General features: G+C 36.2%; 1 protein-coding gene across 1 annotated transcript in view; it reads right to left on the bottom strand.

The window, feature by feature from the left end:
• Positions 1 to 12666, bottom strand: part of SLC39A12 (solute carrier family 39 (zinc transporter), member 12) — a 33485-nt gene extending 20819 nt beyond the window's left edge. The window contains exons 1-5 of the mRNA XM_010161143.1: positions 12486 to 12666; positions 11029 to 11381; positions 6684 to 6965; positions 4011 to 4218; positions 1495 to 1697 (exon numbers count right to left, since the gene is read on the bottom strand). Coding sequence (XP_010159445.1) covers positions 1495 to 1697; positions 4011 to 4218; positions 6684 to 6965; positions 11029 to 11298 — 963 coding nt within the window. The 5' untranslated portion in view covers positions 11299 to 11381; positions 12486 to 12666. The remainder of the gene's footprint in view (positions 1 to 1494; positions 1698 to 4010; positions 4219 to 6683; positions 6966 to 11028; positions 11382 to 12485) is intronic.
• Positions 12667 to 22265: the final 9599 nt, after the last annotated feature.

Genomic DNA, 22265 nt, shown 5'->3' with positions numbered 1-22265 from the left:
ATGGATATTATAAATATGTGCAGAAAGCAGGAGACAAAATTAGCAACACAGCACTAAAACACAAAGCCTTCTAATAGAATGAGATGTCAAAGAAAATAGACATATGTAGAAAGAAGAGGAATGGAATAAACCCGAGAAATTAGTAATTACTACAGAATAGAAATTATCTTCTCTCCAGAAGTTTCTTTGTGATTTTTCTAATCTGTACAGAGTATTTGGCTCAGTTTGACTCCCAAGCCTCAGATAACTCCCCTGAAAACTTATCTTTGAGTTACAGTCTCAGCTGTTCAAGAAATCAAAAACTGTGTTTTATAAATTCTTCTATTGCTGGAAAACAATTTTACTTCTTGTACAGAGTATCAATAGTGATTTCTGTTCTTCGTAATTTAAAATTAACATGATCAACACTTAAAATGACCATCCAGAATTATTTTGAGACCTCATTAAATGCCTCATCATGCTAATGAGTATGATTCTCTTTTGTGGTCAGCTGGAAGGAAATAAACATATTGATAGAGTACATATACCAAATGCAATAAAATTACACAGATAAGTATCTATGAGTGGCATTTAACTAGGTGTCATTTGTCTCAGTTCCGCATCATAAATTGACCACACAGCAAAAGTCAACTGCACATATTTCATTCTCCCAAATGGAAAGGAAATATTGTCTTTGATTTAACTTAATTTGTAAAGAACTGAAAAAAATAGAAGCATATTCTCTGAGGTATATATTTCAAATGTATATGTCAAAATATAAACAAAGTGTATACTTTGAAGCCTCCTTTTTGTCTAAGGAACATGTTCCAGTCTCAAAGAAGGAAGTCAGTTACCATCTTAATCGTTGCTATAAACCAATATCTTTTTCCCCAACTATTTAGGATAATGATAGAATCACCTGCAATGAGCCACTGTCCTTCAAAGCCCTCAAAAACAATATTGGGTTATAGTTAAAGTTCTGTCTTACAGACTATATTTCCTAAAGGAGGCTTCTGGATGCCATAGGTTGGTATTAAAACTGTTTGGAAATACCCAAACTTCCATTTACAGAAGCCTTTAAAAGCAACTTAAATAAAAACCTTAATTTACTTATTTTCCTTAGTAGAGAACAACAATTCTTTCTACAAGATCACTTAGGGGCGCCCTGGATGCTCTGCGACATAAGAACACAAGAAATCTCCAGTAAGTGAAAACACTGAAGCCGTGGTAATACAGTCCCGTATGTCTTGAAGAAACACCTGATTCTGCCTAACACTAACTGTTCTGTTCTCCCTTCCCAGCTACTTCAATCACACATTCAACATCCATAAAGTTCTTCTACCAATTAACATTAAAACAAATGTAAAGATATAAAAATATATTCATCAGTATCTGCATGATATTTTGAAATTAATAAATTTTAACTCAGAAATAATGTAGTGTTTGCAAACCAATTTGACCTTTCATCTCTCAAATCCTGTGAGCAAAACTATAATAAGATAAAAATAAATTAACCTGGTCCCAATCTGTGTTCCTTTCAGGATCTTCAAAATAACTTTTCAGATAGTCTCCTTTCGTATGGTTTCCTTTGACTGGAATATTTTGGTTTCCAATATCTCTGATTGCCATACTATAACGTCTTCTTCTCTGACTGTGGAATTGCCCATTTACAGTGCAGGTCTTTCTGGCTGTAAGCACGTTCAGTAGCTGTTCTAGTTCTAGTAATTCATTAGAAAACAAGCATATTAACATGGAAAAATACAAGATAAAAACCAAAATTGTTAAAATTTTGTTAGTTTTAACATTAATTCAGCTCCTCATTTTAATACTACTTTCTCTCCTCAGATTGGTACTGTAGGTGATTTCCACTTAACACCACCTATATACTCAGCCTTTCCTTCTTTGCCATGCCACACTCAGATGTTTTGCCTATTACTGTGTCAGAGGAAAACAGATGTGACTGAAAGGCAATTCATCTCCCACTTAACAATCGGTCTCTGCCAAAGTTATCTACAAATTACTGTTAAATATCATCATCATTCTTCAAATTTTCCCATGTAAATGGAACACCATGCTAAGACACCATGGCCAGGAATTTGGCGAGTCCAGAAAGACCAGGAAGACAGATCCTTTATAAGGTGTCCTGAAAGCAATCTTCAGGATGCTGTGCTTAACTTCTCACTTTGGAAGTGGGATACAGGGCAGGGGAATTTCTCTCTCCTTTGGTTAAATTGCTAATCTAGAAGCATGCCTGTTTAGAGCAATGAAGTAGGAAGAAGGAGCCAGGACCCCTAATCCAAACTTGAGACAATGCAGGGATGTATCCCATGACATAACTTGAGTGAAATGGGTGTTCCTGCTGCTGAAATGGTTGTGCCTGCTGATGAAATGCTTGGTTATATGAAGGGCCATGCTCTATCCTAGCCTAAAACTTGCATGCTGCCAGTTCCTTGCTCTTTCCTCCAGTTAATATTAAGAATTTAAATGAGTTTAAATTTAATTAGCTTAGTTTTAAAATACTTACACTGTAACAAACTGATTAAGAATATTGTTTCTCTGAATGACAACCTAACTCCACCAACCACGAAGTCTTGCTATTGTCCTCACTGGGGTCTGCATTTCACCATATATAGCTGTTTAGTAGCACAGTGCCCAGACGGCTCTATCCATTCTTGTGAGGCATTTATTTTAGATCTGGCTTGGCAATTTTAGAGGAAGGGCTTTGCTGCAAAACCAGTTTATGCAAGTACAATCTAGGGTTCTAAATTTAAGGCTGAGGATTTTGTTCCGGTTTTTATTATTATTTACTTTTGAGATTCAGTGTATCCCTATGTAACCTAAGAGTGGAAAAATCACAGGATCATAGAATCTTTTAGGTTGGAAAAGACCTTTAAGAGCATCAAGTCCACCACTAAACCATGTCCCTCAGCACCACATCTACTTGTCTCTTAAATACCTCCAGGGATGGAGACTCAACCACTTTCCTGGGCAGCCTATTCCAATGCCTGACAACCCTTTTGGTGAACAAGAAATTTTTCCTAATATCCAATCTAAACCTCCATTGGGGCAACTTGAGGCCATTTCCTCTTGTCTTATCACTTTGGAGAAGAGACCAACTCCCACCTCTTGTCAACGTCCTTTCAGCTACACTTAATTCCACTTGTTGTGTTAACCCATAGTTAATCTAACTTCTAGAAGCTTTTCAAAACACCTTTTAAGTGTTGCTATTAGCAGTTACCACAAACAAGGAAAAGTAGATGTCTTACAATAACCTTCTAAATCAATAGTAGGCCCCTGAATTGATGGTTTAGCTTCTCAAACTGCTAAGCATGCAGAATCTTTTAAGAACTTTAAAGCAGCTGCTCAGAGCTCACTTGTGTTTTCAATTTTTTTTTTTTTTTTAGTTTTGGGAAGTTAGGACTTTCTTATACTTCTACTTATAGCTATTGGCATTTCTGATACATCTAGCAACAGAGCTCCTGAAGAAAATTAACTTTTCATATTCCAGGCTCACTAACTGGGTACTGAGATCAGAAGGTGGGTAGGGAAGCACAAACCATAAAGATGTTTTCAGGTACATTAGGCAGATATCAGAGAGTATTTGGTCAAAACAGATTGACCTGTATCTATTTCATCTCTTCTGGGGCTATGACTACACTGAAGCATGATTAAGGTGTCTAGTCATGACAAATTACCCCTAAACGAGTCCTGCAGTGTACTGAGCTCCGCATAAAGACACAATCTAAACGAGGTCCCAGTGAACTCTGCCCTCATAGACGGATCGCCACTCTCAGCTCACTTGGTAGGCCAGACAGTGCTGAGCAAATATGTTATAAATACATTTAGGTTATAAACACATTTAATAATCACAGTAACAATTTTTTTTATACCTCTCAGAATTATCATCATAAGCAGCTTATTTTCCAATGATATTTTTTACATTTAGAAGAGACTACCTAACAGTTCTAAACTGAAATGACATTCAAATCCGAAATGAAGTGCAAAGTCCTAGAGACAAATAAATAGCTTACCTGACACTTGGATCTCAGTGGTACTGTTTAGAGAATTGAAAATATATTTTACAAAAAATTCTGGGGAGGGCAAACTTGCTTTCCCCATACAGACTCCTTGCAGAGCCAGTGTAATGATTAAAGCAGCCAGGCGTGGAAGAGTGTTTTCATCAGCACCATCTCTGTGCATTATATCAGCATTTTTCTCCAGAGTAGTCACATCAAAACACTGAAATTAGGAGAAAACAGCTTGAAGACAGCCCCGGTCACCTCCATTTAAATAATCAGAGTGACAGGTGGAGAAACTGGAGAGAACACTTTCACAGACAGCAAGGATAGAAAAAATACCAAGATTAAAGCTGTAATTGACAGCAGAACAGCAAATGTGAAACAGAGGACATTTTCAGGAGAACAGCCATGGAATAAAAATGCCTGAAATTTTACTCAGTGTCTGATGGGGAAGAAGTATCATTCAGGTTATTTTTGCTTAATATTACTTTCATGCTTTTTCTATTATTTCTGTGTCCTCCTCCATTGCATTTACATCGTGGCAGAAAAGGGATGGATTTTTGTTAGGATACAAGAAATTGACTCAAGTAATACAGTCTTTATCTCAAATTTCAGAAAGAATTCTCTTAATGTGTTTAGTTCCTTATCTATTAAGTCGAATAAGTAATTTGTTATAGGGCAATTATCTAGGGACAATATGGCAAGATACAGTTCCGCAGATAGAGGGCGACTTCCCTGCTGGGTAAGCAAACAGGAGCATTGGACAGTCATGTACACCCATGTGTGTGGGTATGTGCAGGTTTGAAGCAAGGAAGCAGAGTACAGCTCCCTCAGTTACCTGGAAACTTAGCCCTGTTTTCTTCCATTTCTGCCTTTCTTGTTTATTTTCACTGCAAACAGTTTGGGTTTGAGAGAAACAAAACAACAAAAAAAAAAAAGGGGGGAAAATTATTTAAGTTCATTTGTCTCTAACCCATATTAACTGAATTGAAAAGTCCACTAGATAAGCCAGTACAGAAATAATTTATTTTACACTTACTCATCTCTCCCTACATATGCCTTAAACAGCGCAGAGAGGAGGCTGGCATTTCTTTTCCCTTCCATCCATTATACATTATACATTTCCACATTTATTTAAAATAATATATTAGCTTCTATGACTGAGAAGAGGATATTTGCTGTGAAACCAAAACATATGAAGACCTACTAAAAATGCAATTTTTCTATTACTACGCTGCATGATTGGCCCTTTTCGATAACTCAAGTGTTGTGATTCTATGCATTAGACACTCCGTAATGCTTTGAGTACCTTTCATTAAAAAACCCCTCTTTTCTCTTATGTCAGTGAGCGGTGAAGTCTCAGTTACAGAACAGGCTTCACAACTGATCATACTGCCAGCATAAACAAACAGACCACACAGTAAAGCACTTTATGGATTGTTACTCTATCTTGACATGCCAAATAGCCACTGATGCCTCTTTACAGTTGCCCAGATACCACTGGAGTTCTTGGAAATCGGCACGTTCACCAAGACTCAGAACCAAAAGTACTGGTCAATGAATAATTTATGATGGGAAACGATTACACAAAGAACACAGAAAGAGGAACTGGAGGCCTTCAGCATTCTACTGCACAGCCAGGACTCCTAGCTGTCTTCTGTCTGCATAGGAAACTACTACAGTATGGTGCAAATTGAAATCTAATGAAATGAAAAAGAACAGGGCAAATTTGAACTTTTCAATACACCACATTTAACTCTATATTATGCACAGAGGCTTCTCACAGCAGGTCAATCTGTACTTTAGGAGTTACCTAATGTGGCAAAAATTTTATTGCCCAATACAAGGAAAACAATTTTTCTTTAGGTTGCAAACTCCAGAATATTATTCTACTATTTTATAGACCCTACTTCAGATAAGGAATAATAAACAGTGGTGAGAAAACTCACTGCAGGTTTCCTGACTAAAAAAAAGGATTTTTAGATGAATATACTCAATACGCTTTTTTTTTAACTTTAAATTTAAGCTTATTGGTATCAGTCTTTCTACACAGCATATTCATGCTGGTAGATAATGAGTCACAAAGGAATGTGTCGCAACTGAAGGAAGCCATCATACTTCATCACCCAATCTTTGAGCAGATTCATTATTCCACCCTGCTTTGGATGGACATGGAAATGGCAGGGCCTGGCAAGGATTTCATCATAGCAAAATGATTCATTGTTTCTGCTATACAGCCAGAAGATCAGTTTTGGAGCTCCTCTGTCTTACACCATTTAAATACACTCACCACTGCTAGTGTATCTATGCTAATAAATACAAGAGATGAGAAAGTATTTTCTGTCCTTGAAGCCAAGTGCAAGACCCTGTATCCACACAGCAAGGCTCTTTTCCATCTGTCCTAAGCAGAGGAACAGCTCTAAACAACCTATTAGGGATGCTCCCTAATATGTGCTATCTCCCCAACCATGTCTCAGTGGACTCTGGAAGCACTAGGCAGCACATGCCAAAAGCAAGGCAAGGAGAAGTCTAGTATTAAACAGCATGTGCAACAGAAGACCCATTTTCACCCTATGCTGAATCAGTTTTCTGGAGGGCCATGATACTGGTGCAATGTCTGAACTAGCTTAAAGGCATTATATCAATAATAAATATGAAGGGTTTTTTTACTTGTGTTTTCTTTACCTGGGTTTCAGAAGTTTTAAAATGTTGCCTTACTGCAGCCAAAATATCTTCAGTTTCATTCCGTGAAAAATAATAAGAATCTTCATCATGTCTTAAACTAAGCATACTCTGTAGGTAAAATTTATAATCCTTATTATCCAAGCCGAGGTCTGAAGAACACACATCTTTATGATGGAAAATGTAGTACAGGAGAATAAGAGAAATTCTCTGAAATACTTCTTCACTGATACGGTCTTCTAAATCTCCACCAGCTATTAGTAACAAAGCGTCTGGCTCAAGGCACTGTGAAAAAAAAAAAAAAGGAATTCAACTCAAGTAACACATTGTCATTCATCTGCAAATACACTTACAGAGGAGAGTAGGATAATTCAACTCTTATATTTAAGGGATGGAACCTAAGCCTGCACGGACACAGGTTGATGGAACAGCAGGAGGAGACTGCAGGTAATCCATTGGTGTTCTATGGCTGCAAGATCACACCCTGGTTTTGGGTTGGATTTATTTTTTTCCCCCCAGTCCCTGGTGGTTTTTAAAAAAAGTCAATTATCCAAGGGATTTAGGATTTACTGCAAAACATGACTGATTGATAGCTGTAGAGAACTGAAAGTCTTCCACGGACTTCAGCAGATTTTATTTCTGGTTATAAATATATTAGATAAGGGCAAGGGCTACTCATATAGAATCATAGAATGGTTTGGGTTGGAAGGGACCTTAAAGACCATCTAGTTCCAACCCCCCTGCCATGGGCAGGGACACCTTCCACTAGACCAGGTTGCTCAAAGCCACATCCAGCCTGGCCTTGAACACTTGCAGGGAGGGTGCACCCACAGCTTCTCTGGGCAACTTGTTCCAGTGCCTCACCACCCTCTCTGTGAAGAATTTCTTCCTTATGTCTAATCTAAATCTACTCTTTCTCAATTTAAAGCAATTTTCACTTGTGAATTCCATATGTGTCCATATTATAAGACAAAGACCATAGTTAATTCAGGGTTTGTAAACAGAAGTTATATCATATTCAATGCACTGTTAAGAGACTTAATTGACCCTGCAATCATACAGGGTTTCTACTTTTTCTCAATGAATTCTGTTAACTGGAACAATTTGGTGCAGTGCAGAGAGCCATCACAATATCTCGACACAATTTAGTCCTCCAAATGTATTTCAAGAGGGACTGAAATGATATATTCACCCTGTGAAGGCTTTCTATATGAACACAGGTTTTTATTAACATTTTTCTATATATAAACTTCACAATTTTTCTTGATACATAGACACTTTTCAGAAACTTTTGCCAGCTCAAGCAGAAGTTAGCCTTTAAAATTAGACCAGAAGACTAATAGAGCTCTGTGTCAGGCTATGGGAAATTAGATACTGAACAACAGAAAAAAGAATCTTTCTTTAAGTGGTTCTGTAACTATTGTAATTAATTATGTAGCTGTTTTTTCTCCAACTGGCTCCTTTCCAAGCATGTTACAGGTGTGTCAACTAATCTCAACTATTATGGTAGAGCAGCCAGACTCTACATTTCAGAGAAGAAACTGCAACACATGAAAGTACTATGGGAGGATCAAAACTTCTCTAATAAATTCATGAATCCAGACAGAACCTAGTTTGTCAGACTCAATCGTTTGTGGCTACAAGCACGATGTGTTGGTCAGTGTGGCTCACTTTTTTTTAATTCATTTTCCTACACAGAATTTGAGTAGAATCAAACACACGTTGTGTTCAGAAGCCAATATTCCTTGGAAGAATTGAGAGAGCTGCTACTTTTTAATAGAAATAATTCTAACAAAAATTCTCACAAATAATCTAAAAAAGAGAGAACTGTGATAGTAATTGACAAATTAAATATTTATACTGTTAAATAAACTAGATTACAGTGTGATCAATCCACTGTGCCCTGCCTACTTTGTCTACCAAGATCTATAATTCTAATTTTTTATAATGCATATCTCTGAGCATTAGTATTTTGGGTAGGAAGAATACAGCTATTCTGTTTTCTATCCCAAAAGACCACAAGTTAGTCAACCAGCCTTTTCAAACACTCAGTAGTAATAGAACAAGCATACTGCCTGCAGTGGAAGATTTTCAAAGGCTTCTACAGCATTTCAAAACCCAGTGAGGATAAACTGTAATCAGTGAGGCTGTTATTTCTTACTGCAAGGAAGATGACCAAAAAGGAAATTGCTAATTGAAAGGAAGCAGGTCTGTTGTAAAAGGTGCAGTTACTCCACAGTATATGGGTAGCCCACAGAGAACAACCCTTGAGGAGATATGAAGACAATACAACTCTCTTCATCACTGGTTATTTTGCTGTTAATAATATTTTACTGGCATAAATATCTGCATGGCCTTGGTTTAGAAATGCTTATTTGCTATAAAAAAAAAAGTGCCACCTTTGAACCTTGACACTGAACCCTGAGTTTCTTTTGTTTAAGGGCCAGAATTTAGAAAAAAATATCTTAACCAGTGCAAGAAATATATTACTTTTGTGTGCTTAAGAGAAACTGTCCAACTCCATTCAATAGTTGCCAGCCCCTGCCCAAAGAGTCTTGGGGTGAATACGTAAGAAAAAAGGGGTCTAGAAGCCTGTTAAATTTCACTGGTTTTAAATACCCATTGGAGACATCATTCAAAGTAAATTAAAAAAAAAAATCTGAAAACTAAGTCCAGTATGACTGGAATCCTGGATTTAGAAAGGAAAGTGGAATCTGAAGTCAATTAGTTATTCCCAACATGTATGGAAAGAAAATGCCAAGCTAAGGTGGGCCATTCTGTTTCAAGTTTTGATGACCTTGAAGGATAGTGCTTCTCGCACAGTTTTTGTTATCTTGATTTACCAAATCTTGCTAAATCGTGTGGAAGACTTCAGCACAGTCCCATGTTGGCTTCATGTAACTGAAGATGCTGTCTCTCATGGATCTTCTATATATAACTGTGTTCATGTGGCACTGGCAGTGCAGGATGTGTGCAGTGTTGCTGACACAGTCAACACTGGATGTATTAAAACACTGAAAGTCCTCAGAGTCTTTCCACAAGAAATTTCCATGAAGTCTAAACAGAGTGGAAGTCCTGACCAAAGTAAGCCCCATCTAAGTTTCACTTAGATTTCTTCTATCCAAGAACGCAGTGGGTGTGCTATCCACAAATACAAGAAAAAGTACAGCAGTCCAGAGAGGCAAAACAAAGAGAAAACAAGAAGGCCTAAAGCCCTGTTTAGTGAAATATAGGACTCTATACCCATTACTATTTATATATTCTCATCTTTTGACCTGGGTGCATATCTGGTACATATCCATTGCCCATATGTGCAAAGAGAAAAAACTGTATAATCTCCATTATAAAAAGCACCCGTTTAGGGGAAAACAGGCAGGAAAATTGCAGAAAGGGCCAGTTAAGTGAGAAGTTGTCTACTGCATAGGAGAAAATTATCTCCTTTTCATTGGCCAGGGAGATTGCTAAAAATAGTATATTGTGAAAGCATTCACCTTTATCATCCTGCTAATAATTCTGATACAAAGTGACACTCTGCTGTGTGTAGGTCACTAAACAATGCCAGAGCTACAGTAACGTTAACCAAAGCCAAGACTGACAAGAATTTTCTAGTCCCTTTCAGCTACGTTGCTCACTTACCACCAAATCTGTCCTACCAGAACCTACAATCTTATTACACTTGTTCCTATTTTTGTCAAATCAGGAATCAGTTATGAAAATATTCTCAACTCATCTAGACAACCAAACCTTCTATGAAGATGTACCCTGGACTATTTCCAGTTTCTATTTGGATTCGTAGGTTCATTTTTCTGCCTTTGATTTTCCTTGACCTGTACTGCCTACCAAAATCTTCCCATAAATCTTGAATATTTCAGTGAAGTGGCATATAAATCTGAGACAAACCTGTCTGGGTTTTATTTTTAGGAATTAAAATCCAGAACAAAAATAAAGTGGCCAAACTTGTCCCCAGTTATTACCTATGTCTTTCCACAGTGGAAATCCTGTGTCCCAAACTCAAGCTCATGCTTTTATAGTTAGATCAGGGTAAAGTAGAAAAATCCTTGTTGGAAGATAAACACCTGACAAGTTTTAAAGGAAAATTGTTAGTGTTGCGTGACTGAAGCATGGAGTTTTTAAGGAATGTCTGTCATGTTTGGAATATCTCTTCATGAGCTCAAACAATAAATATTAATAGTTCAGAATTAGATTATTAAAGCAGGACTTTTTTTGCTGCAACAACATGTCTTTCACATTTTTAGGTTTTGTTTTCAGGAGACTATCACTCTAATAAATAATTTTAGAACTCACTGACGGTCCTGTAAAGATATCCCTCATTAATTGAAGCACTAACCAGGTTACAATCCTCTTGCATGCCATAAATCCGCTGTGGGCACTCAGCTCTCTCCAGTAACATTTTGACCAGTTCTTGTGAGTGGTTCATGTGGAGCTCAGTGTTGTCAGCTGAAAGAACGCGTAAAACTTCCATCAGATAGCCTCGGCTGGGAGCATAGCTGCCATCCTGCCCATGCTCTTCCCCAGACTGTCCTTCAGCAATGAGCACGCTGAATAGGAAAGCGGAACATACCACCCCAAGAGCTGGATGCTTCGTCAGAAAACACATCTCCTCTTCCTGCAGTGCGTGATCTGCACCGAATGTTGGATTCTTGTTTGCACTTCACAGCTTAAACTTGAAACCTGAGGGATCTGAATGGTAAAAGGGGAAAAAAAACCCCAACCCTTTAATTAGTGTGAATGCAATATGTTTGAAAGGATTTATTAATTGGTCGGCTAAGCTGATTTGCAGTGACAAGCTGTTTTTGAACAACAGGGAGCCTGTAAGGGCTTTACAGCCCAGAACAGCAGGAAACTAAGACAACCATGGCCTTAAAACTTCTGTAGAATTACCAGCAAGAGGTTGACTCAAAGTGCCCTTCCCTCCTCATAAAAGGAAAGAGTATGGTTTTCATTTCAGTGTTATATTATTGCATTCACTAATAATCCTCTTCAATAAGAACAGGAAAATATCATAGCTTTCACTTTCATCCCATTATAAAATTGGGGTTTAGTAGCAAAACCAGCTGTAAATAAAGATTACTAGTCTAACTGATAGAAAGTGCAGTAATTATGCCACATGACAATGATATAGAGCACATTTTATTTTCAAAATAGTTTACCAACATTACTGAACTCCAGCTACAAAACACAAGACAAGAACGAACAGTATGTACTTAAAAATTAGTGATATTTTATGATCAGATGAGGGTTAAAAAATTGTGGTCAATTTCATTCACACAACTCAGTGAATAAACAAACACATGAGAAGCAACAGGTTTAACTTCTTAACTCTCGGTGCAAAAGGCATTTGTACTGTAAATCTGTCTTGTCACTATCCTTCCTAATACACCATTGCCTCTGCTTTAGCAATAGTCTATCTCAATATCAAAGCCCCAGAAACATAAGAGTTTCACTTCTTTTTTCCACAGAGGTTTTCATTTTATTGGTGAGCAGATGCTGGCAGCGACACACATTTTCAGATGACAATGCACGTGTTAAACAGCCACACATATGTTAAGCTTATTTTAAGTGCAGTATGATATGCGTGTCTTATTTTAAAGGAAATGCTGCTAACAGAGTATTTACAATGAAAAAAGAACTATTGAATTCAAATTGGCATTCACTCAGATAAGGTTAGTATGTTTTTAGACTTTAGGAAATCTTTCGGTGTTCAGATACATGTTATTGTTAGAAGTTAGGAATATGTAAAATTGTTACGAAGATGTACTGTTTTTCTAAACGATATTTTCTTACCTTCTGAAGGGAAAAGGAATGCTTGTGTATCTAGCTTTGTGGCCTTCTGAATCCTCAGAAGTATTTAGCTGCTAGAAGTCCAATGTTTTTAAAATTCCTTGATGGTGCTCTGGAAGCTGGAGAGGATTAGTTTATTGCTGCCTTGAAAAGTTTTCAGTTGCTATGGAGAGAGCTGCTCTTAAGGTAACAATGGAGGTGGACAGGAATTAGAACATGTTCTTCTTGGCAAGTTCTAAGCAACACGTTGCTGAATGTATTTCACATATTTTAGTAGTTATCATTTTATGTAAACAGTGTCTACTTTATTTTAGCAGTGCAAGATGTATAAAATCCACTGAAGAATGTACTTCACAATGGACAGTACATGCAAACACTCTGTTCTCTGCATTACCACATTATCTGAGCAATTTTACAAAAAAAAAATTTCTTTTTTTCTTTCATCTAAACATTACTTCTTTTTGAAAATATGAGAACAGAATAAAAATAGAAATCTTTTCAAGCAACTCCATAGAAGAATGGTAGGTTCCTTTGGGAAACACTGTCCATAGAGAACAGACTCTTTCATTCCCACTTACTCTGTGCCACGTTTGCACCGAGTAAAAAAGCCAGGATAACTCCAAATGCAGTGAAAAAAACTTACTCCCCCTCAGACTTTCCAGAGGGATGCTGTTACAGAGTTGACATTTACGTCACCATGCCATTACATTACTATTGCACTGGAAGATAGTGAAAGCTGTCATGACATATCCACAGCAACAGGTACAGCAGTCATATCTTTCTCCCATCTTCCACACCTTCAGTGTGGTAATGAAGAGTTAGCATCTCAGTCGGCTCGACAATTCCTGTGAAGCAGTAAGCCTGTAGTAATAAAAAAGTCATAATTCTCTTTAAAGCTAAACTAACAAACCCCTGAGTTCTAAAATGCCAGTAATGTTTCCTACAAGGTGGTGAGCCGAAAGGGTACGGCCTTTTCCTAATAAGGCTGAGAACTGGAAACCGATACTGACTATAAAAAAAATAAAATTAACTGACCACACCAGCTTGAGTGAAGTGCAAAATCTAAACAAATGTTCTCAAAACCAAAACGTACAAGTACATGGAAATATGTACAAGCTCTTACGTGATCAAGGCTGAGCATTTTAAATATCAATCCTATTATTAGAAATTCAAGTACAAAAACCACCCCTCAGATTTGTACCAAAATACCTTTTGTCTTACTTCATAAATTACAAATATATTTATCAAACCAACATTGCCAAATATGCAACTTTATGCAAACAAGAATTAAGGGAATTTTAATCTCAAAAATTTATTTTTATATGAATGACTGAAAAGCAGAAACACATGATAATGTGCCTCTCTTCTAGAGTTTTAGAATTTACTCTGTGAAACAAAGCTAACTACATCCAGATTTGTTCCACTAATAAAAATAATTCCTCAGTTAATGAGAGAATATCTTCCAGCATTTAATTCTGGGGATTGCTCAATCTCCAAACAAACACAGAATAGTTTTATCTGTGTATAATTTGATGTTTTATATATTTAAAGATGCATTTGATGATTTATAACTATTGAAAGCTGCTGAGAGATTTCCACAATACAGGCTATATCTTACATTAACGTTTATGTTAGAGTGACAGTAATAAAAGATGACTTTCAGTGTATTAAAAAAGCAAATAATTTGTACAAGGTACTATGGCTGATTTGAAAGAGGAAAAAATTTCCTTTCTTAAGACTAAGTGTTGCAAACCTCCTCTGGCTTGTAAATGAGTTTCTCAGTGGTAGCAAAATCACTGATAGAGACTCAAGACTCAACCTCCGCTCTTACCCCTGACACTGGGGCACCACCTGTGCTTTCAGACATGCTGCTGTTATACAATTTTTCTGTCTACACAGACTTGAATTACTACTTTTGAAGTAGTTGCTAGCACCAATTGCTAAGTCCTTTTTTCAAACCCTTCTGTAGTAGCATTATTCCCCTACTACCCACCCATCTGATGCTGAGCCAACTGATAAAATGGGACAGTGACAACAACAGAACTGTGTAGTTAAATGCCTATTAGAATGTTGCTGAGATAAACAGCAACAGAAAGAAAAAACTGCTACAGTTTAATGTCTTAAAACCTCCCGAACCACCTACCACTATTGTTATCTCATGTGTTGTAAATCTCTGCCATTTTGGCTCAAATTTGATTGCATGTCTTTTGTTGACATTTAATAAAGAGGAAAAAAGGGTCCACGCAGAATGCTCATCATCCAGTGACTGTTTACTGTAGAATGACAATTTGCATGGAAGAAAGGATCTCTCAGAGGAACTGGAGAACCATGGTAACTCAAACTGAGGCAGCTCACCATACTAACATGATGATGGCACACTATGTATCGCAAATCCAGAGGCATGATGAATGTCCTGATTATATAAGAAAATGTTTGCTTTTTATAGAATTTTATTTTACACTTAGTTAAGGACCTTGGCACGGTCACACAAAGATCTGAGCTCAAGAATTTTCATAGATATTCAATTATTTTTAATCAGTTTGAACAGTTGCCATGGTGGGATAAGGGTAACTGCAAGAGAGTCACTGATGGCTGACAGGCATAGGTACATGACCCAGGAAAATAAGAAATAGAAGAAATAAGATAAAAAGAAGAGTAATAAAAATGGGAATTTATCAAAACTTGCATTTTCATTTTATGATTGGATTATGATCTCAGACAACTGGATATAAAATTTTGTCTCCACACAAATGCAATCTTTTATGACTTAGAAAGCTCATATAGTAACTAATATCCTAACTTCCATTCTTCGTGAGCAGGAGTGAAAGGAATTTCCAAGTGACATAACCAGACATGGAACATGATAACCACATGCAACAAGCCCTCTTTGGTTACAGGATTTTTATTTATTTGGTTTTAATTTTAAGTGAACCAGTAAGACTTTCTGCAGCTTATCTTCTTTTTTCTCCCACCTACGCATCTGCTGCAAGAACAAAAGCAAGTTGCCCATTCACAAATGCCACCAATAACTGCACTCTGCAATTTACTGGTTTTTGAAAGATCAGTGAATAAATTACGTAGGAATAGGAAAACTCTTTAGACAGCTCACTCTGAGATGACAAGGACATTCCTATGAGCTCTACCAACCTGACTAACAGCTTCATTTTATTTGCACAGCAGAATGGGAGAGCATGTAGGCATTTGCTGAACTTCACAGGTTACTGAGAAATGCAGCTATATAACTCTTATTTCTTAAACACTGTATAACTTGTTTTGATAGACTAAGCAAATGTGTTCTCTGCCCTTTTACTAATCGCAGCAATTACAGCAAATAGAAGAGAATCCTGTGGTATTGCAGACTTCCTCCATGTTATTAACGTGATGTGTGCACATTGCCATAATTACAGCCATAGGCAGCATACTGACATATGAAAGGACTACATTTTGCACGTAACTTTGTGTAGAATTTCAATATATAAAGTATATTCACCAATGAATTAATGCCAGAGTGCTGTAATAAAAAAATGTCAGTGCTATAAAATTACCACAGTCTATTCAGCTTCATTGGCCCTACACGTCAATCCTAACAATATCACATATAGTTTGGTTGCCAATGAATTAAAATAAATAAATGCTATTGAAATTATCTGGGTTACATATATTAATGTAGAGATATATATTAAAATATGTCTCTGGAACAAGACTTATATTAGTTCAGGATTGCAAAATTCACCTATTAGTCAGCAGAAAGTTTCCTAAGAGGACCTGAAAATCTGGTTACATTAAAATAGAACAGAAAGAACTCATGGATTACTTCTACTCTAGGGCAGCAAAGCCTTTTATGCTTTGAGAAATGTACCTTCAGAAGTGGTTCTCACATATTATGGAATTAATTTGTGACATTTATTGTCCTAAGATATTCCTGGCATGAAAGCATATATGGGTTAACAAAATGAAAGTGATCATTTATATGGAAAGTGTGATCTAAAATCTCATTAACCGCCCCAATCTTACTATAGATTTCTCCCTCACACCACCTCTCCATTGCTGACTATCTGGCTATGTTATCAAAAAAAAAAAAAAAGGGGGGGGTCCATCAAGACCATTCAGTAATAGCATTAATTATATTCAAGAGCTTAATCACAGTAGGAGATACGAGCATCTTGGGCAAGAAAAAGAGGGAACTCCAAAAGGATGTATACAATGTTGCTCATTTTTAAGTTAAAACACATAGGGGAAAAAGTGTTCTTGTGTTCATCCTCAGGAACTTTAGCAGTCTAACTTTACTGAAGGCATCTAAACATTAAAAGTACAGCTACTAGGCCATCACGTCAGCTTCAGCTATCTCACCTTTTATGCTAAATAGATGCAGAAAACTGTTACTAAGCTTTTCACTGCCTATGTTTGGTTATGTCCTGGAGCATTATCAGACTATTTTGTATATTGTTTGTTTCAGCTCCTTTAAGTTTCCAAATACACTTTGCTCAAAAACATAAGATGATTTTACTAACAATGTCTGATGTAGTCCAAAGCATTTACAGTCCAATTACATATTTTAAACTATAAATTCAAATACTTCTAGTCAAATACTATATAGTATTACAGCACAGAACACCAAATAATATTTTAATGGAAAAAATAAGGTTTTTAAATTGAAAAATAACCTTTTGACAGTTATGCTTCACCTTGTAGCAAACTGACTTATGTATTGTATGTTGCTTCTTCAGCCATTGACTTCGGACCTCAACATCCCAGAAGGTTCCTCTCCTGTTAGATAGTCATCATCTTATGCTTAAAAACCACTTAAAAGTACATTTATGTAATTTTTCTTACTTCATGAAATATTTATAAATAATTTTTACTATTACAGAAATTAAGATAGTAAGTGTTTATTCACATTACATTTTGTTTTTCAAACTACGAGTCACAATAGGCAAGAGTCACTGCAAGCAAACACCATGGTAATTGTTGCCTGAGAGAAGACTAAAGTTTCTCAAGGCCTTCTAGTCTACCTAAAACCAAAGGAAAAATAAAAGGGCTTGGGTCATGAATACAAGCCAGGATGAAGGGAGGAAAGACAGTATCCTTTAAATTCAGGAAGTTTGTAGGTAGCACTAACAATAGCTTATGGTACAGCTGAATAATTAGATGGGCCTCAAGGAATAGATTTTGAAACAATAAAGGTGAAAAGAAAAAAAGGAAAATCCTGGAATGGAAAGACAATAAAAGATAAAAAGCAATTAAATATAACCAAATACAAATGTCATCAATTAGAGTGAACTTAATTTCCACCTTCATTAAAACTACCGACTAGCCAGTACCCCATGTAATTCAGTATTACTTCCACTGCTCAAAGGTTTCGTAACAAGAGCAGTGAGGGGGAAGCTTGTTATCATAAGGAATGCATGAATACTGGTAGGTACAAGAGGAATGCAAATAGGTAACCCTTAGATCATAAAATAAATACTTGTTTTTTTCCAGCCTATGAGAATATATAGAGAAGATACAAAAGGAACTACTATTTTAAATTTTTAAATGCAGTTTGAGTTAATATAGCATATATTCTTGCAGCATTGTTCTATCCAATTTAGGAACAACTCTTGTTTTTTCATCAAGAGGACACACTGTTCATTCTGCTCAGTGTTGGCCACAGAATTCTTGGTATCACTAGTCTATGGAACAGAATTGCTGTATTATAATAATACTTCAGTGAATTTAGCATCCATTTGACACTGGTTGTGTGATTTGCATTGTTTAGTTGTGGAAGAAATAAATTGTGGGTTCAGTGTGTGTTATACTAAGAAACACAAAAATAACTCACAGTACTGAGGTAATTGTTTTCCTCTCCTGTAAATGAATATTCAAAGCATTTTATGAAGCGTATAGGAGACCTTCTCATGACTGGCAACAATAGCACTCATCTATATAAGCAGTTTATTATGTTTGCTGTTGTCTGTACACAAAGGTATACACGAGTATGAAACATCCAAAGAATATGAAAGAATAAAAGAAACACCCTAGGTCTAATTCAGTAAGATTGTGTTATATATCAACATGGCAGGGTTTTTTATGCACTTACTGAATTCACCTGATGAGTACGTATCATTACAACCATAATTGTTATTCCCAATGAAGTATCTTTACAATAAAGTTAGAATTTTCACATCTTTTCTCAAAATATTTGGTTGTGTGCATGCAAAGATTGCATTTGCCTCTTTTATGATTGCACAGTCTACATGACTCAACTCTTGTGGATGTGATGCATGCAGGTCTTAAACCTCCATTATTTCCCTTCTTAAAAATACTTGTTACCACCCTGTAATACGTGTTTATTACATACTATTATGTTTCACCTCATGTCTAAAACCCCAAGTCTCTAATTCTTTCTTCAAGAAAACTTGATTATCCTCTGTAATCTCCTGACCCAATGTCATCAGCAAACCTTACTCCAAAAAAATTTAAGTACAAAACAAGAATGGTCTATAGATTTGAAGCTTGGAAGACCTCTCTCATGTCAATTAATCCTTTTCCAAAGCAAGCCACAACCCTCTAGATTTTTACCCATCCTCAGTTGTTCCATCTCCTTCAGTTTAATAAGTAATTTGCCAGTGGGTACCACACCAAATAGTTATACAGGACAGTTATAGTGAAGTCCTGACAGATCGGATATACTGCCTCTGTTTTATCCAGAAGATGAATCATTTAAAAACAACCAAAAAATTTACTTTCCTAGTGTACCAATTAGTTCGTCTTTACCAACTTTTGAATGGAAAAAATTGCTTATATTTAGCTACAACCATTCTTGATAAAAACAGAAGTTAACAAAAATATAAATTAGTCCTTTCTAATGTGTAGATGACTTGACTAAATTACAATATTGAAAATATTGAAATACTGACTGTTGAAATATTGAACATATTGAAAATAAAATCAATGTAAATGTAGAGCATAAGAAAAGCTTCAATTTAACATGCAATGATACTAGATCAAAGCACTTGGCAGTAAAAACACTTTCTCAGATTTTTTTCAATCTTTTTTGTGGTACTCAGACTGTTTCTAGGTAAGTAAATATTTGTACTTGTTCTTCAAATTCAGCTGGAAGTTACTACAAACATATACATAATCAGCCAAGTCTGAAATTGAAGTTTGCTCCAATCAAGACAAAGACACAGAGTAGATAGGCTAATTACAAAGACAGTTTTAATTCCCACTAGACTTATTTCTTAAGAACTAAAAAAGCTGTTAATGTCCTTCAACTTTTGAATTTAACAGCACAGTGTTCCATCCCATTCTCTAATGTCTTTTCTGGTTTCTACTTGGTTTATCTAAGCTATATACAATGTTCATTGACCATACCTGTAAATTATATAGATGGTATCAGTTAATATCAATGCAAACACCATGAAGGACTGTGAGTAGGAAAGCACATTTCAAGCATAGCCCTTGGACTCCTCCTTTGTTAATCATCTCAAAAACACCAATTCATTGCCTAAACACTTTCTTCCATGCCCAGAAAATGAATGACGTTACAGTACAGTTTTTCACAATTACGGCTATTCTTATATCACTGACAACAATGGGGAGCTCACTTCACTAACTAGTCAAGACACACGCAGGGATCCTAGCTGTGCTGGCAATGACTAGGAATAAAGAAATAAATAGTTGTAATGCAGATACATTTTGGAACTAATACTGAACGATGCGTTTCAGGGCTGAAGTCTGTATCTGTCAGGTAGCAGAGGAGAACTTTCTCTCAAGAAGCTGGTAGTGGGGTAGAATTCACAGCGCTGGGCCTTAAGTTTCATCAAGCATGGGAAGCCTTGTAATACTCAGCTGCACATGATCAAGTCTTTGTAACATCACTCATTGTGGTGTTGGTTGGTATTTTAAGCTTTAATTACCGATTCCGAACTGTTACCACCCAGACAATCTACGACTAATCAGTACCTGTAATCTCCCACACACTGTTCCAAGAACTGCTTGCCTGAATTTTCTATTTAGTTCTAATTATTACCTCCTATAGAGGAAACAGTAATACTGTATTAAAGTTGTGTCTTCATCAAGACAGCAACTGAAGATTTAAATAACCCTTCCAATTAAAGATGCTCCATAATGTATAACTTCCATTCTCCACTTACTGAAATCGAAGCCATATCTGAAAAAAATGCTCTTTGAAAACATGTTTTACTGAAAATAAACTGTTTTTTAGAAAATTCAAGGCAAGCTAGAAGTTTCCCTCTTACAGTTCCAATAAGAAATTAATTTCTTCTTAGTTTTGCATATATATATTCATATATTTATATATTCAGTTACACAGAAGGATTTCAACCTATATCTTCCAGGTCACAGTTTTTAAGGACAGAAGGAATCATGTAGGATCATTATACAGCTTTGCATTAAAGCAGATCAGAAAAACTATACCCTGGAATTTCTGAAATAAACCTATGGTGCATTTGCATTCTAAGATACATTTATGCACAAAATTCACTCCTTCTCAAAAGCTTCATTCAAGGCTCTAATTCATCATCAGGAAAGTTGTTTCAGAGTTTTGTTATCTTCACCTTTAACATGTATGTGTCTTACTCCCAAGGTGGATTTGTTTAGCTTCAGGTGCTATGTTTTTTCATTTTAACTTCAGCATGACTTGACATCTAACACAGTAAAAACCCTATTACAAACATAAGCATATGCTGACCATTATCATTATATGTCAGCATCTGCTTTAATAAAGTACAGAGATTAATTTGAAATCTAATAATAAGACATATTTGGAAGGTGTTAAGTGACTCGTACCTTTTTTCTGAATATTATCACAAGTTTTCCAAATGTCTTAATGAAGCTTAGGCTTTTTACACATTATTCCAGTGATGGTTTACACTGGATCATATATAAAGAAAATAGAATTTCCTACTTTAGTACATCTCAGTCGTTCTACCCAAAATTGTGTTCTCCCTCTCACCCACAGGACTACATTGGGCAGTCATTTTCAGCCAAGTATCCACCCATGATCAGGCAGGCATTGCAGGGCACCATCCCTCATCTCATCAGTGTGACTCCACCTTTTTTTTTTTTTAAAAAGCTTCAGAGCCTTCATTAGATTGCTAAAATTCTCACTGTTCAATTAATGCCTCTTATGGAGTACAAGGTTTCCACCATTTTTCTGATGGAATTTCTGTCTTCTCTATAAATGTTGGCCTTAGTAGGTTTTCTTTTTTTTTTTTAATGCTGAGTGAAATGCTGAATAGCATTTATTCAAAAACAACCTGTTGAAGGCCTGTTTTCCTAATTTAAGGCGACCACTCACTTTCAAGTCTTTATATAGTTATTAACTTGCCACACATGATTTGTTTAATTGAATCAATACTGCTATATGGGAACCTACAAAGTAATATTTTTTTTTTTTTAAATTGCAGAGTTATTCAGGAATCGACTGAAAGCTTCATGGAAGCCTTGGCTTCTACACTGTTACTTCTGTCAGAGATTTTTCTAGTCTTATGAAAAAATCTATCACAACTGGTTTGTCCAGATCTATTTCTCATGTAATCATACTGATGAGTATTAACTTTTCTACTGGTTTTCAACCCTTCACTGACTGCGTTCTACAGCACCTTTCCCTGCTGTTGGCTAGGATTTATGTCTGGTGAAATGGCCTATAGATACCCAGTCATCCCACTTACCCTTTTGAAAATACTGAAACAATTTAGGATTTTCTTGCATTCTGTGAGCATTCACCAAGCTCCAAGACATGTTTTTTAAAAACAAACTGTCGTGGTTTAACTCCGG

Source organism: Eurypyga helias, unplaced genomic scaffold, assembly GCF_000690775.1.
Source record: "Eurypyga helias isolate BGI_N326 unplaced genomic scaffold, ASM69077v1 scaffold15861, whole genome shotgun sequence".
NCBI lineage: Eukaryota > Metazoa > Chordata > Aves > Eurypygiformes > Eurypygidae > Eurypyga > Eurypyga helias.
This window is presented reverse-complemented; position numbering and strand designations above follow the sequence as displayed.